This window comes from Lepisosteus oculatus, chromosome 5 (genome assembly GCF_040954835.1).
Source record: "Lepisosteus oculatus isolate fLepOcu1 chromosome 5, fLepOcu1.hap2, whole genome shotgun sequence".
NCBI lineage: Eukaryota > Metazoa > Chordata > Actinopteri > Semionotiformes > Lepisosteidae > Lepisosteus > Lepisosteus oculatus.
In genome coordinates, this window is record NC_090700.1 from 6,736,430 (window position 1) to 6,757,688 (window position 21,259).

The 21,259-nt window shown below is 40.4% G+C and overlaps 1 protein-coding gene across 2 annotated transcripts in view; it reads left to right on the top strand.

The window, feature by feature from the left end:
* Positions 1-21,259, top strand: part of kcnj6 (potassium inwardly rectifying channel subfamily J member 6) — a 60,917-nt gene that overhangs the window by 23,615 nt on the left and 16,043 nt on the right. For both annotated transcript variants that reach the window (XM_015341760.2, XM_006627779.3), the window contains one exon: positions 12,197-13,121. In XM_015341760.2, coding sequence (XP_015197246.1) covers positions 12,221-13,121 — 901 coding nt within the window. In that variant the 5' untranslated portion in view covers positions 12,197-12,220. The remainder of the gene's footprint in view (positions 1-12,196; positions 13,122-21,259) is intronic.

The window sequence follows — 21,259 nt, forward strand, 5'->3', positions numbered from 1 at the left end:
GTTTTGTATTGCTGATGTCTGGCTTCATGAGATAAACAAATTTCTCTCTTTATTATTCTGGGCCCTATCTTCAAAACATGAGGCACTTGAATGGGGGATTTACAGTAAGTGTCAAAATATTTTTAAAATATTAAAATATTTTTAAAATAAAATCTGTGATTTTAACAGTTAGCAGATTACCTTTATCAATAATAATTGCTTATGATAGTTACACTAGAGAGATCGAAGCACTTTTAATTTATGGGATTATGTTGATTTCAAATGAAACATTTTGAACAAATAGGCTGACTCAGAGCAACAAGTAAATCAACAGATTGCTTTTGAGGTCTCGTGTAGTTCTCCTGCAGAAGTTCTCCAAATTGAGCATACATTTCAATTACAGCCATTAACAATATCTGATTGTGAAGGTTTAATTGATCGATAATTGGAATAATGTCATTATCGGTTAGTACTGTGAAAAAAGATTAATATTTCTTACTACAATGCAATAAAAACAAAGTCTGCGATTTCACTTAAAAGTAATGAGAAACCCATTGTAAAAATGAATATAATTTACAAATACATGCTAATCTCTGGTGGAGGAACTGGTTTAGGAAAACTGTAAGAGGAACTACAGGAGGAACTGTAGGGATGCAGGGAGTCACAGCACAGTCCAGTGAAGGTTTAAGATGAGTGTAAAGGTTCTGAAAACGGACACTTCTGGAGAACGCTGAAGGAAACGCACACAAGGTGAATTTCCCATGGTGCCCCGAAGTGCAACAGTGTTACAGAGGGTTTTATAGTCGGAGTCCAGCCATGTTATTACCATGAATGGGGATTTAAGAATCCACATTGTACTTATGGTCCAGTGGCTCTTCTGGATGATGATGTCCCGCCTTTCAGGTATTTCTGTGGTGTCAGGTACAACAGCAGGTCATGGCATGTCATGTCATTTTCCAAACCACTTTATACCACACGGTGTTGTGGGAAGTCAGAGCCTGCCCAGCAAGCAATATGTGATGGCTTTAATGACTCGTATGACAGTGGCATTACCACCCTGTTGCCTGAACTGTTCTGATCTCATCACCTAGGCAAGGCTAGGCCTGGTCAGTACTGGGATGGAAGACCCAACTTTGTTGCTGTTGCAAGTGGTGTTAGTGGACCAGTAAGGTGCTCTTCCCTCTAGACTTTCAAACCAATGCTCCAGTATTGTGACCAGGAACACAGCATAGGAGGTGCTGTCAATTAGCACAGGATTATAAACTGAGGGTCTAACTACTTGGTCATTTGAGATCCCGTGTCACGTTTTGAAAATAATTTCAGTAGTAATCTTGATGTCCTAGTTAAAGTACTTTCTGGTATTTAAAAGTCTGGCACACCCGAAGGCCCCCCTTGTTGCAGCGGATCCTCAGTAGCTTAACTTGACTCAGTGTATAAACCACAGGATGAAAGTAGAAAAATGGTCTTAACACATTTTTGACACACGTGGTAATGTAGTGTAAACTGTGTGAACAATATCAGTATTTCTGGTTTCCGTCACATCATCCAGTGAAAGGCACAGTGTAGAGAATGAGCAAAGCCTGCCTCTGTTGTTGTGGGTGTATGCATGACTTGCTGGGTTTCTTATCAGCTCACAGCTGTCCTGAAAAAAAAGCCTGTTTTTAATGGGCTCTCAAGAGCCCCCTGATGTCATTCCTGAGACAAACTGACATCCGCACAGGAAACATGCTGAGAAATTCCTTCTTCCAGACCATTTCTCCCAGTGTTCTTTGGTAGGATTTTAATATTCATTTTTGAAACATTTACATTTATTTTTTTAGAATTAACTGCTTCTGTAGCAGTGATAAAATATCACCGCCTTTAGAGAGCCAACCACTATTTGAAGGTGGCTAAACAATGTTGACTATTAAGAATAGTGGGGGAAGATCCTTGTTTGTTTGTAAAGTAGAAAAGGAATTACAGAGACAAATTAGTTTTTTGTTTTAGCATTGCTGTTAAAGTTGTCGCTGCTGTGAAGTGAGTTCCACATGAGTGGCTTTTTCACTTGCGAATTGTCACTTCAATCTCTGACACAGGTGGCCCATCAGACAAAGTGACCATTGCTTCTGAATGTGTGTGTCGAATTCTGAATACTTGCCACTCATCTCATTAAATCCTAAATAAGCTGACATCAAGGTTAAAAACAGATGAGGTTGGATCTGATAGCAGTTCAGGTTTCAGCTGCAGACAAACAATTGAACATGTAACACCTCAGGCAGTTTGGGAGCAGCAACACATTTCCAATCAAGTTCAGAAATTTAACTGCTGGGCTCAAGAGCATGGTCTAAAATTCAAAAGCTTTTAAGATGAATGACCTTGTGGCATGGCAGTGGCATATGACATTTCAAAAGCTTAGCATTTCAAGATCCTTTTCAACTTTATGTACAGTATACAGGAAAACTTGATTTGCAGAAACTACAGAACTACTCAAAGGCAAATAACTTAGAGTAGGTAGTTAAAAGGTAATGCATATCAATTCAAATGGAAAGATGTTAAACTGAAATAGAACTTTGCTTTTGTTCAACCAGCATAGTCACCACTATGAGTTTTCGATCCACAGTGTCCTTCCACATTCTTCTCCTGGCTAAAATGAAATACTACACACTATGGTATTCAAAGAAATTGAGTTTATTTAATGAGTGTTCGGGAGGGATGACAACAACCACGCTCAATAATTCCTAGACGTCTGTAATTAGCAATCACTCCCTATTCGCTCCACTACAGTTCATTACGCTTTGATCTTGGGCGTTGTCATTCCTCGTGAAAAAAGGTTTGCATGTTCTAGATTGAGGTGTCAAAAAGACAACAATTATAAGTAAAAATCAAATTGAGTATTCCTGCTTTGTGTGGATATATGTTCAGAAATTGGGATGAGAATGATCGTTTACCTTAAAAAACAGGGCGGAGTTTTAAAACTCTTTAACTATTTTCCATTTTCATTAATGTGAAAGAAGCATTTTCCACTGCTGTGTAGTGAACTAATAATCAGACCACATCACAAGCCACTGCACAAATAAACAACGTTTATCTCTGAATCATTCTTTTTGCAGTGTACTGTATATGTGTGTTTAAAAATGTATGCAGAGAAAAAGATAATGCCCTAAGATGTTTACTCATTAAAATTTTATAAAAAGAGTTTTAGAGAATTCAGGACCATTTTATTATAGTGCATTAGGTAGCATGCAGAACACACCATGCCATCGCAGTACTTAAACAGCATTACAGTATATCTCCTGCATGCACTGCAAACTAGCATGTCCTGAATTTGGAAAGCCATAAGCAAACCAATTTAATAATCACACTAGTAATCCCAGGCATTTTGCATCCCCCCCAGCAAATTGCTGCATGTTGTAAATTTGGTTTATAGCATGCAAGACTGTGACTAGTATTGTAGTCATATGCTTTTACAGAGCAGAAGCCTGTACGTCTTCACCTGCCAATCAGACGAGTGGGTTTCTCTGGTTAATTATGGAAGAGCTCATGGGGTTCCCTGGAGATACTGCATACCCAAGTATTAACCCTGGTAACAGCCGAAGAATCTGGGGAGGTGGAGGGGATGGATGGAGGATGGGGAAACATAAGTCATACCCCACAGGGAATTCAAGGTTTTTACTGTGCTTTTTTACAGCAGACTGAAGACATCAAACTGAAGCGCCTAGAAAAAATAAATGCTACTTTGTTTTTCGCTGTCGGCCACAAGTTCTTTTCTGAAATTTTCTCACGGAGGGTACAGCAAATTCAATTAGCGCCTGGCGTGTTTATTGCCGAGTGACGGTTGCTGATTGCAAAGAGTCAGTATCTGGTTACTGTGCAGGATTGAATTCTATTTAAAATTAAAAAATAGAAGAATCTGTATGCCACTTGGGCACTGCCTCATCAATTAGAAGTCCTAATATTCTGTCCCCGCAGTTCTGTGTGACATGAATTCTGTGGGCAGGTTAAGATGACACTTCGAATAGTCCAGAATCTTGCTAAAATTAGATTCTGTATCTAAATTGCATGTAAATTGTAATAAAGGCTGAGTTACTTGGTTAGGTCAAGCATGAAATGTTAAATTCAGATGCAGTTGATGGGCATTATCACAGTCAGCTGTTATTAATTGCTTGACAGATGTTGTTATCAGAGCTTGAAAAGGAGGCGTTTAAAACATGCAAGCAAATGTATTAAAGCAGTCGAGGTGTAGTAATCACAGGGAATTTAGAAATTCCATCTGCCTTGGTCTCAGTGAACTCCTGGGACACTCTCCGTGTACAGTTTAGAAACACTAACACCTGATTTTTTACAATAAAAGCAAATTAAATCACAATTAAATGAGAGACGTCTGTGGGCTGATCTTTCAGTGGAGAAATAATGATGGGTCCAAGCAGCAGAGTAGATGTGCTAACACACAACAAGCTCTGGCTGGCAAATTAATTTTCAACTTGAGCGGTGCAGCACAAAGGCACCATCATGATGTCCCATTGCAGGAAATTTACTGTTCATTATTAATATGCCTTGATTATATAATTAAATGGCATGACCTTTAATGAGGTTTTTGACTTGGAACAACAGCTAATTTGTTTTCCTTTTTCCAACACCCACCCAAACTGCAACTGCAGTCTTGCCTTCAACGTGGCCCAGGAGCTGGCAACCAGAGTTTGGGATTTCTGTGCTGATTGGACAGTGTTTCTGTATTGTTCGTCCTTCTTCAGTCACACAAGGCACCAAGGTTAAAGCTGTAAAGTAAAGTAAAGGTTTAGCTGCTTAGATTTATTTTTTACAAGGAGGGAGGCCTAGGGGCATCCTAGGACAGGGGACTGAGAAGGAGATAGGTAGGTAGATTGAGGGGGCCTGGGCCTGGGGAGGGGGTGGAAGCAGGTAAGTACAGTAGATGGAAGATTTCCTAGGACAGGGTAGTGAAATAGAGATAGGTGGATTTAGCTCATTAGATATGACCATATTCTTGGTGAGCACATCATGAGATAGGAAAGAGTCCTTTGCTCCAGTAAAAAGAGCAAAAGGTGTTTTCTGGTGACATTTATATAGTGTGGGCAGTGCCTGCAGAATTCCCCTCGTAACACACACACGTGTGGTTCAATCAGTGGTCATGGAGTCTCACTGAACTTGAGCTTGAACTTTATAGCCATATGTAACCGGTACATGTACTGATACAATGGAATTCTTACTTACAGAAAGTCTCTCAATTGCTAAAAACAAAGGTGTAAAAAAACAAAGTGCAGACAGTGCATCAAGACAATAGACAAACAAACAGTAGACAATGTACAAGTAAACAAGTAAACAGCTCGAATGTAAACAATGCAGACATGTAAACCATGACTGCAGATGTGCAATAAATAAGAAAATATAATGAGGTAGATGGTGAAGGTGTGGTCCGAGGGGCATGGTTAAATGTGTTCGCCAATCACACTGCTTGTACAGTAGGTAGAAACTATTGAGGAATCTGATGGTCAGTGTCCGTATGCTCTTGTATCTCTTGCTTGAGGGCAGTGGGGCGAAGAGCTCATGCTGACTGTCCTCTGTGATGGCCAGAATTCTACCACGGCAGCGGTCCTCGTAGAGCTGTTTAATCTCTGTGAGACCACAGCCGATGTTCTTCTGGGCTACATTCACCATTCTCTGCAGTGCCTTTCTCTCTCTCGAGAAGAGGTGTTGCCATACCACACGGTGATCCCATTGGTGAGGAGGCTCTCGATGGTGCAGCAGTAGAAGTTCACCAACACAGCATCCCCCATCGCTTGAGGCACCTCGGGAAATAGTGGCACTGCTGAGCCTTCTTCAAGATGATGTCCGTGTTCACAGTCCAGGTTAGGTCATTAGAAACATGAATTCCCAAAAACTTAAAGCTGGTGACTGTTTCCACTTCCGTTCCATCAATACTGAGTGGGCTGTGAGTGTGCGGCCTGTGTCTCCGAAAGTTCTCTATAAGCTCTTTCGTTTTATTTCTGTTCAAGTCCAGGTTATTGCTAAAACACTACCTCAGCAGCTGTACGACTTAATCCCTGTAAGTGGACTCACCATCATCGCTGATCAGGCCCATTATAGTGGTATCATCCGCAAATTTAATGATATGGTTGTTGCTGTGTCTTGCTGTGCAGTCGTGAGTGAATAGGGAATACAGCCTTGGACTCAGACAGCAGCCTTGTGGGGTTCCAGTGCTCAGGGTGAGTGGTGTTGATGTTTTATTACCTATCCGCACCACCTGTGGTCTCTCAATTAGGAAGTCCAGCAGCCAGTTGCAGACAGTTACACAGTCCTAATCTCCTGAAATTGAATGCTGAACTGTAGTCCACAAACAGCATTCTCACATGAGTTCTTAGTGTCCAGGTGGTCCAAGGCTGTGCTGTATGTAGAGGGGACAGCATCATCCACTGATCTGTTGTTCTTGTAGGCGAACTGCAAGGGGTCCAGGGACTCCCTGATGGAGGAGTTGATGTGTGACAACACCAGCTTCTCCAGGCACTTCATCACCACAAATGTTAATGCAACTGGGCGGTAATTGTTCAGGCACGTCACTTTTGCCTTTTTGGGGAGTGGAACAATAGTGTTTTTTTGTAAGCAGGTGGGGACAATGGACTGTGACAAGGAGGAGTTAAAGATGTCCATAAAAAACACTGTGTTCAGCTAGGCTGCACATATCCTGAGGTATCCCATCAAGCACTGCAGCCTTACAGATTTTACAGATTGACACTTTGTAGTGGCAGCACTGAACCAAGTCTGACTGAACTGGACATGACCCTTTAAGACATTGTAATTGACATGACCTGAAGTATTTAGTGTACATAGCATCTGCTATTTTTGTTCATAAAGAATATGATGTGCATTTGTTTCAAGACTAAAGGAACCTGTGAAACCAAAAGAAATAATCAAAGGACACTGTCTTTCAGATGTTATGTCTTAGGGTCTCTCTCCTTACAGGTATTTATTAAAATTCTTTTGAAAAGTCGGAAACATTTTAGAATGATGTTGCAAGTGTTTCCTGTTACGTGTCTGCATTTATTGTGAATCAGCTAATGAACATTAATGTCCCTAACCAAAGAAAATACTGTACATCCAGCACAAAACAGGTTATGTGAAGCTAATCTTATGAAGGTCAGAATGTTCCTCCGTATTCATGATAAAACAATCAGGCGCTGAAGGGCTCAGAGCTAGAATCAATCTAAGTATTTTCGATATAAACAGCAGCGTGACAGGAAGAAGACGTGGGGGTTTAGCAAGTGCAAAATGTATCTAAAACAACAACCGTAATGAAAAAAATATTGTTTGTTTTAAATACCAAGCTACTGAGCTGCTACAATCAGTTAAGCAATTCAATTTAGTTAAATTAAGATTTCTTTTTGAGAACACTTAATAATCTTCAGTATATATATATACTTTTTTTAAAAAGGCAGATCCCTTCTATTGTTAAAGGAGATATTTTGCAGGACCTTAGATACAAAGGCAAACATTGCCTTTTGCTACTTAGAACAAAGTAGCAAAGTGTTCTTTGTTCTTTGTTCAGAAGTGTAACAAACTTCTGAAGTGTTCAGAAAATTGTATTCTTTGGTGTTTCTGTAAAGTGTTAGTCTGTAGCTGGTCTGACAGGCCTGAGACAGCGTGTTCTAAACCATAGTATACCTCAGACCAAACACCACAAAATCAGCCTGCTTGTGGCTGTGCAGTTCAGTTTTCATTGATCTGATTCGGCTTTGCATTTATTACTTCATTACCAGCGAATATTGGGCCTGAAAGAGACAGATCAACAGCTTTCTAGGACTGTCTGCGCTCCCGCGTGTGAGAGTAGAAACAGGTGACGAATACATGGCACGAATTGCAAAAGTAACAAATGCAGTGTGAAAAACTCCAACATTTCTGTGTGTTTTTTTATAAATGAAACGATATGCAGAAGTGTATTGCAAACCCAACACCTACAAATTTAATACCTAGTGTTTGAGAACAGTCTCCTGTAAGTTAGAGGGATGATGACAAAGTCACCATTAAGATAAGAGATTTGAGATTCTCAGGGGGCTCCGCCTTTTGATTTAATTCAAGCTCTAGATTTTTTGTTAAATATGTTTTTTTTTCTTCCTTCCATTTAAGAATTCGTATTAGATTTTGTTTTACAAACTTTTACAGCTGTGAGGATTGCAATTTGATAGAAGCTCTCTGCGAGTCGTTGCTTTGTTTTAACTTACATCTTCTGATCATGTACTGCAACTTGTATCCGGTCGGTCTCTCGAAACAGACTGAGTGTTGTATCGATCAACGAGGGAACTTCAGGGCAGCTGTCTTGGTCAGCTGAGGGTTGTACTTTGCCCTCTGTGCCTCCTGGGAGCCTGAATGCATCAGTGTGTGCTGGTTATATTGTGAGCATTCATGCGTTAATTAGGTTGTGTGCTGTCAAGATAAGCAGATTCCATTTGGAGCTTCCAAAAGTAACCATGTGCTGACGTAGCTCTGGTAATGTTGAATTCCAGTTCCATAGCCAGATCTGGCCAGCATCACCCCTTTTGCAAAAAAAAATAGTTGCGATAAGTTTTCTTATCGTACAACCTCAAATATGTTTTGCAGGTCTTGTTCACAGCAATACAATGAAAGAATAATAGTACAGATGAAGTGTTTCTCCCTGTTTGTCAGTGTCACAATCATTCCTGCAGATTACTAGGCAGCATGGCACGGGGAGATGGGATAGCTTTCTGCCTACAGGTGAGCTTGTCGTATTCATAAAAACAGGAGTCAAAGCTAATATACTGTACCATGGCTCTTACATGGCGGGCCTGTTACAGACTTTGTCCACTGTGTTCTTTCAAGGCCTTCCCATTTCAGCCAAGGTGCTCAGTAAAGGTGTGTCCCTTCAATTATTTTAAAGATCTTCGATTTCTGAAATTGGGTTTTATGCCATAATGGATGTACAGTAGGTAAGTTATCATCAAATGGTATTCATTCTAAGCTTTTCTATCAATTAGACATGTAATGTAGTCATCTCTCAAGATAGTATACCTAAAAATAGTCTTAATGGGTGTCATTACAAGACATCATATTCAAAATAATCTTGAGAAGAACAGACATAGAGAGGTGAAATTATTTTTCTGTCTATATACTTTAATAGCCATGCATATATATGTGTATATTTCTATATCTATTTGAACTAAATGTACTGCAGTTGATTTGGTTCTGCCTCGAATGTGTACAGTGTGCGAACCCTTGTCAGGGGCTTCGGATGTATTTCCTTCTTTGCTGATGACGTTTTTGTGTGTTTGAGAAAAGTGGGACTCAGCTTCAGTAAAGGCCTGTCACATCGGATCTGATATCAGGAGAGACCAAGTGTGTCTCAGGGCCACATCATAAAATCTGACAGCTTTGTTTTACAGACTCCTAAGTGGTTGTAAATATGGTTGTCAATTGTGCTCTGTGGCAAAAAAGGGATAAGTACTGCTAAAAGTTTGTGTTTACATTTGATTACTCTTTAAATACCTTCTCTTCACCATTTAATGTCAGAATTAGATTACCAGATGCTAATTATTTTAACCATGTTAAGTACTTAACTACTCAGATTTATACAGACTGAAGGGAAGAAAGAGGTGTAATTCTCAGGTCCAAGGTTCAATCATCTCTGTTTCGCTATTAAAAAAAACTACTTTTAAAGGTTTCAATTTATGAGTAACATGACAATATCTTTTAAAGATGTAATTAAAAAAAAAGATTTGCAGTAGTGTCTTGCATCATACTAGAGAAAATGAAACAGAGATGATTGAACCTGGGACCTACTGTAATATCCTGTTTGTTGGCTTTTTTGATCACCAGCCTCACCGACCTGTATTAAAATATGAACTAAACAGGGAACAAAACTCACTTAGATGTTGAGCAAATAGAACTGGATGGCGATGACAAAAGAAGGGCGAGGGGGTGGTAGAAGATAGAAATAAAACAATAGAAATTTAATTACATACTTCTTATCTGTGTTGCTCCAGGGTTCTTGTGACACAGGGATTAGTCATAGGAGAAGCCTTTCTTCAATTTATGTGGAAGAGGTCTGAGGTTTTTTAGATTCAGTTACCCGATGATAACTACAGTATGTAACTATTTAGAGCTGTTTGCCAGAGGTTATCCAGACTTTCAGTTCTCGGTAAATATATTATTATTTGCATCTGCTGCTCCTCTTTTAAACCTTAGAGCATCTGTGAGTTGTGGATTTATAGATTCATAGAACGCTAAAAAAAGCATGTTGAACACGGGTTTTGAAAGTTGTGTTTCTTCAGGGTATATAATCTTGATGAAAGCCTGTTACAACGTTTCTTTTGGTGGGCTGGATGTTTTTTTAGACTCTCGTGGCAAACAATATGCAAAAGCTGTAGGTGGGACTGTAATTATACCACCATAGATCTCAAAGGTGACGTGAAGAACAGGCAGAAGACTTGAATCATTTTCCACGCCTAGAACAATATAGCGCAGGTCTTTTGAAACAAATCCAGAATTGTTCATGTTTTTCCATGAACAGCTCACGGATGATTCACAGGGCAAAGGCAAGCAAACAAGACACGAAACAGGCATGAACTTCAAGTTAATTGTATAAAATATACTTCAAGAATTTTGAACCAAAAATCAGGAAGTTTATATGAATTAATACAAGAACTAATTACCTAAAGAGTGCATCAGGAGCTTTATATAAACACTCATTTAAAACTCACAAGCAGTTCACAACCAGGAGGATGATCCATTAAGTTGTCAAACATTCATCGATATTTATAGACTGTTCTGAAGTTGTGGTACAAAACACTGTGTACTAAATCCTGACAAATAAACCTTGATTTTGAAAAATCACCCTTTAACTTCACTTAAAGACTGATTTGCTATAGCATGACACTGTTGAAACTGCAACTCAGGACAAGAGAATTTGTCTGTTTTGATGGAATGCTATTAAATTAAAAGCTCACTTAGACAGAATCTCTCTTTCTTGTATGAGGCTTAGCCCCAATTGTTTCCCTAGTGGGCTCTTACTCATTGATAGGTCTTGTCAGTTGCTAGGTGACTCAGCTGAAATGGCTAGGAAAGGGCTTTTTTTACTGACAGCAAAGCTCAGCATACTTAAAATACCATTATTAAATGTCATAAAGGAAATTAAACCAGTTTCAATAATGGTATAAAAATTGATTGCAGACTATTGCTTCTCTTTCTCTTGTACTCTCTCAAGTAGTGTCATTATCTAGGTTATCCAAGGTACTGTGCACTCGTTGTTTTGTATATTCACTCCAATGCTGTACTTTAGTGGATTCGCTTTATATAAGTGATGATTGTAGTGTTTTTGAAATGATCTTCACCTATTCATTCCATGCCCGCTTAAGATATTTCTGACCCCGCAGCCTCAAGCTTGAACTTGGGGAAACCCTGAAGGGCCGACAATTTCGGCATCTTCAGCCTGTCTGGAAATTGGTCACGTGTTGCAGAGCTCTCTGTCACCACAGCCATTGCTGAATGAAGAGAGCAGGGAATGCGCAAGGAAGGGAGATCCAGTGAGACAGAAAGCCGCATATGGAGAATAGTACCACAAGGTCAATTAGAAATCAGCCTAGTGAAAGGAAGGCATGTCTGTGAATAGGTACTGATTTCTTCCGATTTGTAACATTAACTTCAAACACTCTGCTCATAATCAGATAATAACATTTCCAAGTTCTTATTTTTAAGGATATTCAAGTTATTATATTTTGCTAAAACCAAACAGGCTTTCTAAAATACATACACAGGCTCCTGGAACATATATTTGGATTATTCAGCTATTTTGTATAGCTTGAACCTGTTTATTGTTAGTATCTCGTTCCCATGAATACATATTGGAACCTTTGGAGCACTGTATATAGGCTGTTTAGACATCACAAAATAAGAATTGACTATTTTGTGTTATTTGAATGTCCTTATGTGTGCAGCACTCGTTGTTCTTCATCTGTGATGAACATACCTCAAATCCAAGAATAATCCAATAAACATTTTACAGTGGTCCCTGCATTATTAACAATTGCCAGGTTTTATGTGTTAATGTGTAGGGTTGTCGTGGTAAAGGCTGATGTTTTCCTGCTTGGTTTGTCCACTTCACATGCCCAGCCAGAATGTCAGTCCTGGGGGGAGGAACGGCAAAGTTTTGGGTTTTTGCTTAGTGTCCGTTTTCTTTTTCACGTCATCCAACTTGCTGTTTTGTCTCCTCTCTCAGGCTCATATCCTTCAAGAAGCCCCGATGGAGCAGGATGTGGAAAGCCCAATCACCATCAGACACCCCAAGCTGCCCAAGCAAGCCCGAGAGGACCTACCCAAACAGCTGGTCGAGAAAGAGAGAACAAGAAGGAAGATCCAGCGATACGTGCGCAAAGATGGGAAGTGCAACGTGCATCATGGGAATGTGAGGGAGACGTATCGTTACCTGACAGACATCTTCACCACACTGGTGGATCTCAAGTGGAGGTTCAACCTCTTCATCTTTGTCCTGGTCTACACAGTGACGTGGCTTTTCTTTGGCATGATCTGGTGGCTCATAGCCTACATCCGAGGAGATCTGGACCACATAGGGGACAACCAGTGGACACCGTGCGTCAATAACCTGAATGGCTTTGTCTCTGCCTTTCTGTTCTCAATAGAGACAGAGACCACCATCGGGTATGGCTACAGAGTCATCACAGACAAGTGTCCAGAGGGCATCGTGCTGCTCCTGGTTCAGTCAGTGCTGGGGTCTATCGTGAATGCCTTCATGGTGGGATGCATGTTTGTAAAGATCTCCCAGCCCAAGAAGCGGGCGGAGACGCTGGTGTTCTCCACCAATGCCGTCATCTCCATGCGGGATGGCAGGCTGTGCCTCATGTTCAGGGTGGGGGACCTCAGGAACTCACACATTGTGGAGGCCTCCATCAGGGCCAAACTGATCAAATCCAAGCAGACCAAGGAAGGGGAGTTCATTCCCCTGAACCAGACGGACATCAATGTGGGCTACGACACCGGGGACGACCGGCTGTTCCTGGTGTCCCCCCTCATCATCTGCCATGAGATCAACCAGCATAGCCCCTTCTGGGAGATCTCCAAAGCCACCCTGGTGAAGGAGGAGCTGGAGATCGTGGTCATTCTGGAGGGGATGGTGGAAGCAACAGGTAATCTGAAAACCCCCTCATGCAAGCCTGTATTCACAGTCGGCTCCCGCACGTGGGTTCATACTCTTGCAGAGCTGTTTTTTTTCAGGCTAGCCAGTCCTTTCAGGACAAGTGATAATGCAGCCAGTTTCAATTACCACAGTTTTGACATTATAATAGTCTTTAAACCATTTCAATTGAAAAACAGGTGCATTTAATTTTCACAAAGCGAACAATTAATCGCCCATTTCCACTTGGAAAAACTGCAGATTTTACTAACTGGGACTTCGTGTTTTTCCCAGGATGTATTCCGCATAGTAAAATTTGACATCACAGGCAGATAATTATGCAATCAATAAAATCCAAAACGACCAGCAATTGGATGTTTCTTTTAGCTTAGTTGCTTTTTTGTTTTCAACCTAATATGTATTAATGTCACAAATGCAAGATTAATTTGCGGTGTGACCCTGTTAAATAACAAATGGACAATATGACGAAAGGATTCTCGAATATTTGTTGATATGTATAGTTTGTTCAGAACAATAAATAGTACTAATAAAATTTTTTAAATGAAAGATCTATACTGGCATAGCACTGTATTAGCCATTTCTGAGGAAAAGATCTGATGTGCAGTACTATGACCTTTCAAACAGAGAGTCAGGTATGCACTGATGAATGGGGCTTTTGTGAGGTTATGAGGTTCGTAATTGCTCATGTTAGGCAATGCAAACAGAATTGAATTTCATTCTCAGTATGGAAAGGCAGGTGTACTCCTGATTGTACCGTGTGCTGAACAGACTTGTGCCTGATTAAACAGATAATAAAATCCAAGATTATTACAACTGGGGAATGAAAACTCCAAACCAGGAAGCTGGGATGCAGTGTTTAAGGTCCAGTATTATGGGATCATTCAGTGCGTCGTCTACTGTAGGTCTACTTTATATATTTTCAGCACACACAGAGCACACACAGAGCAACGTGCTGATATCTCCTTTTTATATGCTGCCTCAGATTGATGCTGTCTGCCTTTAGTTGTTCTTTAGTGCTTGGATTTCACTCTGTGTTTATTGTTAACAGAATTCTGTGAGTCTTCTGTGTCTGTGTCAATATGAAATTGCAATCAAGTCCAAGTAATTTAATCCACTTCAGTTTCATGGTCTAATTACTTCAGTACATTATAAATTATCATTACTCCCCAGTCGTTATTTTGTATAGTAGTATGGGAAGGAACTTGTGGTCCCCATGTCTCTATTACCACTGTAATTCTTTAGGAAAGTTGGGATGAGGGTTGTAATTCCTCATGTAAGTGCAGAGAAAGAATGATAGGAGTGGAAGAGAGCAGCTGACTGTATGCCATCTGCAGGTTAGTCACTTTGCATTAGTTCAAAAGGAAACGCAGAGCTGCTTTTCTAGCACGGTGGGCCATGTCAGCACAAAGATAAGCTTTGTACAGACGCCAAGTGAAAAGTTATAATAGGCAGGATGACATTTGTTCGAAGTGTTTGTAACTCTGAGGCTTGAGGTAGGCTGGTGTTCGTAGTAAATGTTTGCCAGACGGGTTTTATATGTGTTGATGATTTACAGACGAATACCTGAACAATATGAACGGATTGAGAGCTGGAAACAGGCTTACTTAATATAAATAAATAAAACATTTTCTGTAGTGAATTTAGCCAATCATCATGTAGCATGTAGTTCTATATGCAGCTCTGTGACTGTTACTCAAATTGTTGATTTAGTTGTTGATTGTTGAATTACTGATGGGTTTAGTTTACAGAGGCTCTGCAGAAAATATATACAGTGTTTATGCAAAATGCAAGCATTCAGATACTTCTAAATAATGTGTACATGTGTATTGGAGAAAAAAAAACATTTGAATTGCAAAATCCATTCTCCTCTCAAGTCCTGCTTTTCATTATTGCTTGCAGCCTTGTGTATTTCAATGTACTGTATAGTATTACAAAGGATTTGTCTGGTCTTGAGGGTATCATGTGAGAGACAGTGGCACAGCAGATTTCCTGTGGTGGTTTTACACACGAAACACAGAGATCTGAAATTAAAATTGGAGGTAAATATAGATGCTTCCCTGGAAACTGAGGTGCCTCAAATCCTAAATGTCAATGAGGAGGTTTCAGCCAAATCCTGAAGCCAGACAAGAGCCCATCTTTCTTTCCATACCTAACGTGCAAAAAAAAAAAAAAAGATGCAAATTCCCTTTCTGCAAATACGGACGCTGGTGTGTCGAATGTTATTCCTGTTGCCATTTTTTTCCCCAGCCAGCTTCCAGACTGATGACTGACGAGTTCATCTGCCGCCTTTGTGTCCAGTATCAGCTGATTTGGATTAATTAGTTCAACGAACTGCAAAGAGTCAGCTTCCATGCCTGTCGTATTGCCTTCTTTTTCCTCCTGAAATTTTCAAGTTGATTCCTCTGAGGGTGGTCAGCACTTTGATGATAAAATGGCAATAAAAAAAATGAATGCCATTGCATTAGGTGTAAAATGTTTTATCATGTCTGCGCTCAACACGGAAGTATCCTTAGGGTGCCTGTGGGCTTTCACAACAAAAGGTGTTTCACTAAACTATGATACCAAGTAATGTAATGAGGCAGTAATAAAAATGATCTTGTGGGCATTTCCTTATGGTTTTCTTCTTTCAAAAGCAAGTGTTAAATAACTGTTTTCTAGCAGCCTAGAGCCCCTGCCTCTGAATTGGAACAGATGTAGATTCTTTTATGCTCTTCACCTTTGAGCTGTTGCTACCTACAATAAAATTGACATCGGAACAATCTATTTCTGTCTCTCCCAGGCCTTGGAGTCTCATCAGATGTGAGACTTAAGACTGCTTGTGATGCTCTTTCTGATCTATCTTGAAATGGTAAAATCATTCGAAGATTGATAAAGCAATAACTGGCTTGGCCATAAAAACACTGAGCAAAAGGCAGCTCAGCAAGTCTCTATGTGCAACACTACATAAAACACAGCACCAGCTATTTTTAGACTTCACAACCTGTTGTCATGGTGGACCTGTCATGTATGTGGTGAAATCTGGGCCTGAGCTCATACTACTGTTCAGAAATGGTTATATATTTTTATATGTTCATATGTCTTTCCCGGGAGTTAACGATATCATTAATAAATATGTTTAGACAAGTCATTTTCTTTTTCATTTACAAAAAGGTTCAACTAAAATCAGTCATAGCACTTTAGAAACAATTCTGATTTTATCAGATTAATCAGATTGTTTTGTTTTTGTTTTGTTTTCTTTGGCATAGATGGCTTGATAGTTGGAAAAGGAAAACTCTCTTAGTAGCGTTTTTGTGCTAGGAACTATAGATTTTGTCTATAGCATTATGTCCTTATCTGTTGAGCCTCTCAGATTTCCTTCTTTAACTTTTAGAGCATGCTTTTTAGTCAAAAACAAAGGTAAGTGTCAAAATGTGTAGTTTCCTGCTATTAGATGCAAAAGCTGTTTTACTGATAAGAGACCCAATTTAGTTTCATTAACTCCGTTGAATTGGTTGAGACACTTTTGCAATAAGATATCATGATTTTGTAAAGTTTTTTTTTCTTAACAAATTATATTCTAAGTATTGGCAGCAAACTGAAATTTATCAGCTGTTTACCTTCTGATGTTGGTATTAGTTAAAAATGGTTATATGGTTAAATGTGAAATTAATTCAGTCTCTTTACAGTCTCCCAGAATTAACAAGTAAGTAAGAGTTTATGGTTTAGGACCTGATGCCATTTAGACAACAAAACAGGTCCAGCAGTGAGTTTCAAGCATTTTCTAACCTGCAGGTCTTTTCATTTTTGAAATGTTCCACGGGCTGCCTTCAAGAACAGTCCAGAGCCTTATCTGATGGATTGGTTTCAAATCCAGCATTTATCATATTTTGCTACCCGACAACTTGTGAAGGGTGTTTGGACATGAGACAAAATGACAGGAGTGTGCAATGCATACTTTTGATTTGACTGCTGTGTGTCTTAAATTTTTATCTGTTGTTACCTCCATCACCTTGAAGGTGGTCTCCATGTAATTGACCACCACTCTGAGATTCAGTCTGACTGACTGACCTCTCTACATCCTATCTAACATCACAGCAGGGTGTTTTTGTAGTTTCCGGATTAAAAGGCCAACCCCTTTAAGATCTTCCCTAGTTTATTGCCAATTCTTTTGCTCTTTTGTGTAAGAACTGGTTTTGTGGCGGTAGCATAAAGATGTAATGAAAGTGTACTTTTTAACGTGCTATTGTGTCTCACTCTCCCAGCCATGGTCTGTTCTAAGAACTACAGTGGGTGGCACTGAGTTGTATGAAATTTAAATTAATTAAGAGCTTTTCATTACGTCCGCATTAATGCAAGCACTCCTACATTATATCTCTAACAATCCACAGAGTAAGTGGATTGAAACACCTACTAACTGATGAAAAACCCTTTTTTTCTTTTATGAGTTAAACTGTCCCCCCCCCGATAACGTCAACACAAAACCATCAGATGATGCACATTTTCTGATGTTGAAGCAGTCAGCCAATGACAACAGCTACAACACCGACAAAAAAAAAACAAAACAGAGGAAATAATTCAGCTTTCTTTATGCAAGGCCATTGTCAGTTTTTCAAAATGCCTGCAAAGGCCTGACCGCATGGCCCAAGCAATGACTCGGTAAGACAAGGCCAAAACTCCCTTCATTTTTCAAAGACTGTGTGCTTTAGTTCTACTGCCCTGTAAAGCTAAATCAATTGGACCTTCCACGGCGTCTCTCTGTCTCCTTCTAGAATCAGGATTATGTTGCTCAAGTTCTCATCTGAACATAAGGTATGGTTGCTCAAGGGATTGAAATTGATTGGCAAGAAGGGGTCAGTGGAGCCTAGTGCAGGAAAATAATCCCCCCAGCTTTCATTTTTCAAGCGGTGCCTAAGTAATGGCTCACACAGACGCTGGCAGCAATTACAGACCATCAGCCTCTTCCGCTGCGACGTGTGACGGAGGGGCGGTCAGACCATGCTGCTGGCTCCGTCCCCAGGGGACCGCCGCCAGGCGCCCCTCTCCTGTCCCGGGGGCGCCAGCCCTCGCCGCCGTCGTCCTCCGGCAGCAGCTGAGGCTCCTCGAGAATCCTCCCGAGAAACGGGCGGGCAGAGGAAGAGCCCCGCATGCAATCTTTCGAACGCCTTGTGATCAAGGCATGTGCGGGGGAAAAAAAAGCACCAGTAAATTAAAACCAATTTAAGCTACTTTACCCTTTGGATGTTTTTCGAGAAAGGGCGTGAGGATTTTCCCGGAGAGACACTATATTCGGCTATAGCAAGCAGATGAGAACGACCATCCAGATGGCGTGTTGCCATTTGTGACATGTCTGCTGTTCATCAGGATCAATTAATCTTTCTTTAACCTCTTCAGAATAAATTAGAGGCGCCAGTCGCTTGCTGTGCGTACACGGGCCGGGATGAATTTGGAGAGGGACTACAACACAGGAACACATTTAACAGCATTTTCTTATTGTCACACCAATAGGTAGTCGCCAGTGTCCACACTATGAAATGTATTTCTGCAAACAAGCAAATGCATTTCACCGGCCACGCAAATTGTAGAAGATTAATTTCGCTTTGGGGTGTTATATTTAGAAAAAAAAAACCCAAGGCATTCTCTCTATACCCGTTTCTGTCATCAGCAGCAGTTTGTGATGTTGCCATAGCAATAATAATGTCTACCTCTGGAGAAAAAAAAATGAGGATTCAGTTTTGATAGCAACAAGGTGAACAAGCTTCAGAACACTCCACACTTATGTAACTGTATTATCTAAAGGCTGGGATACACCAGCCAATGGGAATCACATTATTATTAGCTTCTTCTACACCGGGTTTTAAACAAAGGCAGTGTTGTGCTTAAACAAACTGTTTTTTAACCAAACAAAAGTACAAGGCTCTTTATCTTGAGACTCTGAATCAGAGCTGCAGTGTTCCAGTTTGTGCCCAAATAGCACTGAATATTTCCTTATATATATACTGATAACTTTTTAAACATCACCATGTGCCTCTACTCTATTAATTACTAAACAACAGCCAATTAGCCCAAGCTGATTGATATTAGAGGTAGTAAAAGGTAGAGGCCACATATTCTCCTTGCTCTCCTGCTTACTTCCTCATCATGACATGTCAAAACGTTAGATGGTAGTATGACCGTGTGTCTTCTGGAGCAAAAATGAGGTGTGTACATACAGTATAGAAGGACTTACAGCTTTGTCTGTCTAGATCATACTAGAATAACGCCATGCTCGGTTAAAAAGAGACTGAAAGGAGATATTAACTGCTACTTCAAAGAGTCATGAGTGCTAAAGTAACACACTGCCGACAACACTGTCATAGCCTAAATGTGACCTACTGTACAGTGAAAGGCAAGAAGAAAATAGACAATTTCTGTGCTCCAAAGCTCTAAGCAACTAATAAAGTTTTTTGCTTTTCATGTACTATTAAGACATTTGGAAAATTAGTTCTAATTAGAAGATACATTCTTAACCTTGCCCAGTGATGCTAAGGTGCATTTTGCCCTCAAACCCTCTTGGATTTGAAGCGCAGTATGTTAGTCAAGAAAGGACTTTAACTATCTGGAAACGTCTGAATGCGGTGCAACCCCAATGCACTGTGAGCACTTTCTTCCTTCATTGCTATTTCTGTTTACAAAATAGGGCAAGATGGAATAAGAGGTTGATTCCCCAGTGTTATTACTGCTGTTACTACTGATTTGGGTCAGCTACTACTGATTTTGACCTAATTAATATGACTGTTAATTACTGGCCGGAAATTAAGTTCAGATTAAGTTAACTCTTGTTGTTCTGTATCGCTGTACATTAACAGGATCTTTTCTTAAATTCTCAAACTAAACAAAGTGGGTTGGATATCACAGAGGACTTTGATTGGATCTTGGAAAACAAAGACATCAATCAAAACTATACGGTTGTGGTATGTCTTTCAGTCTAGGAGTACAGCAGCTCTTCAAAGAACCCTCTCTCCCCTAGTCTCGACCTGACCCAGCTCGTCATTTAAATGGAGAGAAGTCAGGCATCCGCATTCCCTTTCAGCCTGGGGGAAGCGTGTTTTTGCTGATCTACTTTATTTGTTAATTATTGTTTGGATGTCTCCGTGTGCGAAAGCTGCATAATTGTCACATTGCTGGTCCTGATTAGCACCATTGTGTTGAGTTAATTCGAGCTGTGTGTGTGACGCAAACTAGCCGGGTGAACAAGGCGTGAGATGCAGCTGCCAGCGAGGGGAGACGAGCTGCACTGCCCCAAAGGAGGGGTGTGGGCTGGAGGCACGGAGGAACAGTAGATTTCATCTTACATTTTCTGCTAGCGAAGCCATACGTAAAATGGAATTCATAACGGAAATTCTGAAGGCCAGAGCCTAATCGTGCCCTCGTCCCCTGTCCTACATACGTGTGTATACTGTACATATACTGTCACTATCCCACCTCATGAGCTTCCTCTTGCTTATGTCTTTCTCACCCCTGCCGCCACCACATCTGCACCCTTGCAGCAGCTCCCTGGCTCATTCCTCTTCCCCGACAGTGATGGGGGTTCATCTTTACTGCTAGGCTGCCATCGACGCTACAGAAGCTCGAACACGCTTCATCTCTGTATTGCTTTTATTGGCATCTGATTGAACTGTTCACTCAAATGAAATAGAGTAACAATTCAGGATTCAAGCAAAATAACGAAATAATGATGTGCATGGTTTTGGCAGTACCACAATTACTTTTTGCTTATATATACACAATGTTATGCCTGTTTTATGCATGCAGACACATTTGTGTTAACAGTCATTGCGATACAGTAAACTGTATAACACAGGCTTAACATTTTGAAGTGCCTGAGCAGGTTACTGTCACAATAAAGTTTCCCTTCTCAATTGGATATCCACGTGTTGGCACGGTGAGATTACATATGTGGGAATAGGCGCTGCTGATGGTATCTGAACATCAGGTGTTCAGGTTTAGGGTCAGTGCTTTAGTGTGAATGTCTGAAAAGCTCTCGTGCCTCAGTATGTGTCTGAACCCAGGAGCAGACAGACACTTGCAGTGAGAAAGCAGGCTTCAGACTAGTTGGTGTTTTGTTTTGTAAAGACATCCCAGGTTAAAATATTAATGAGGCCTGAAAGCTTT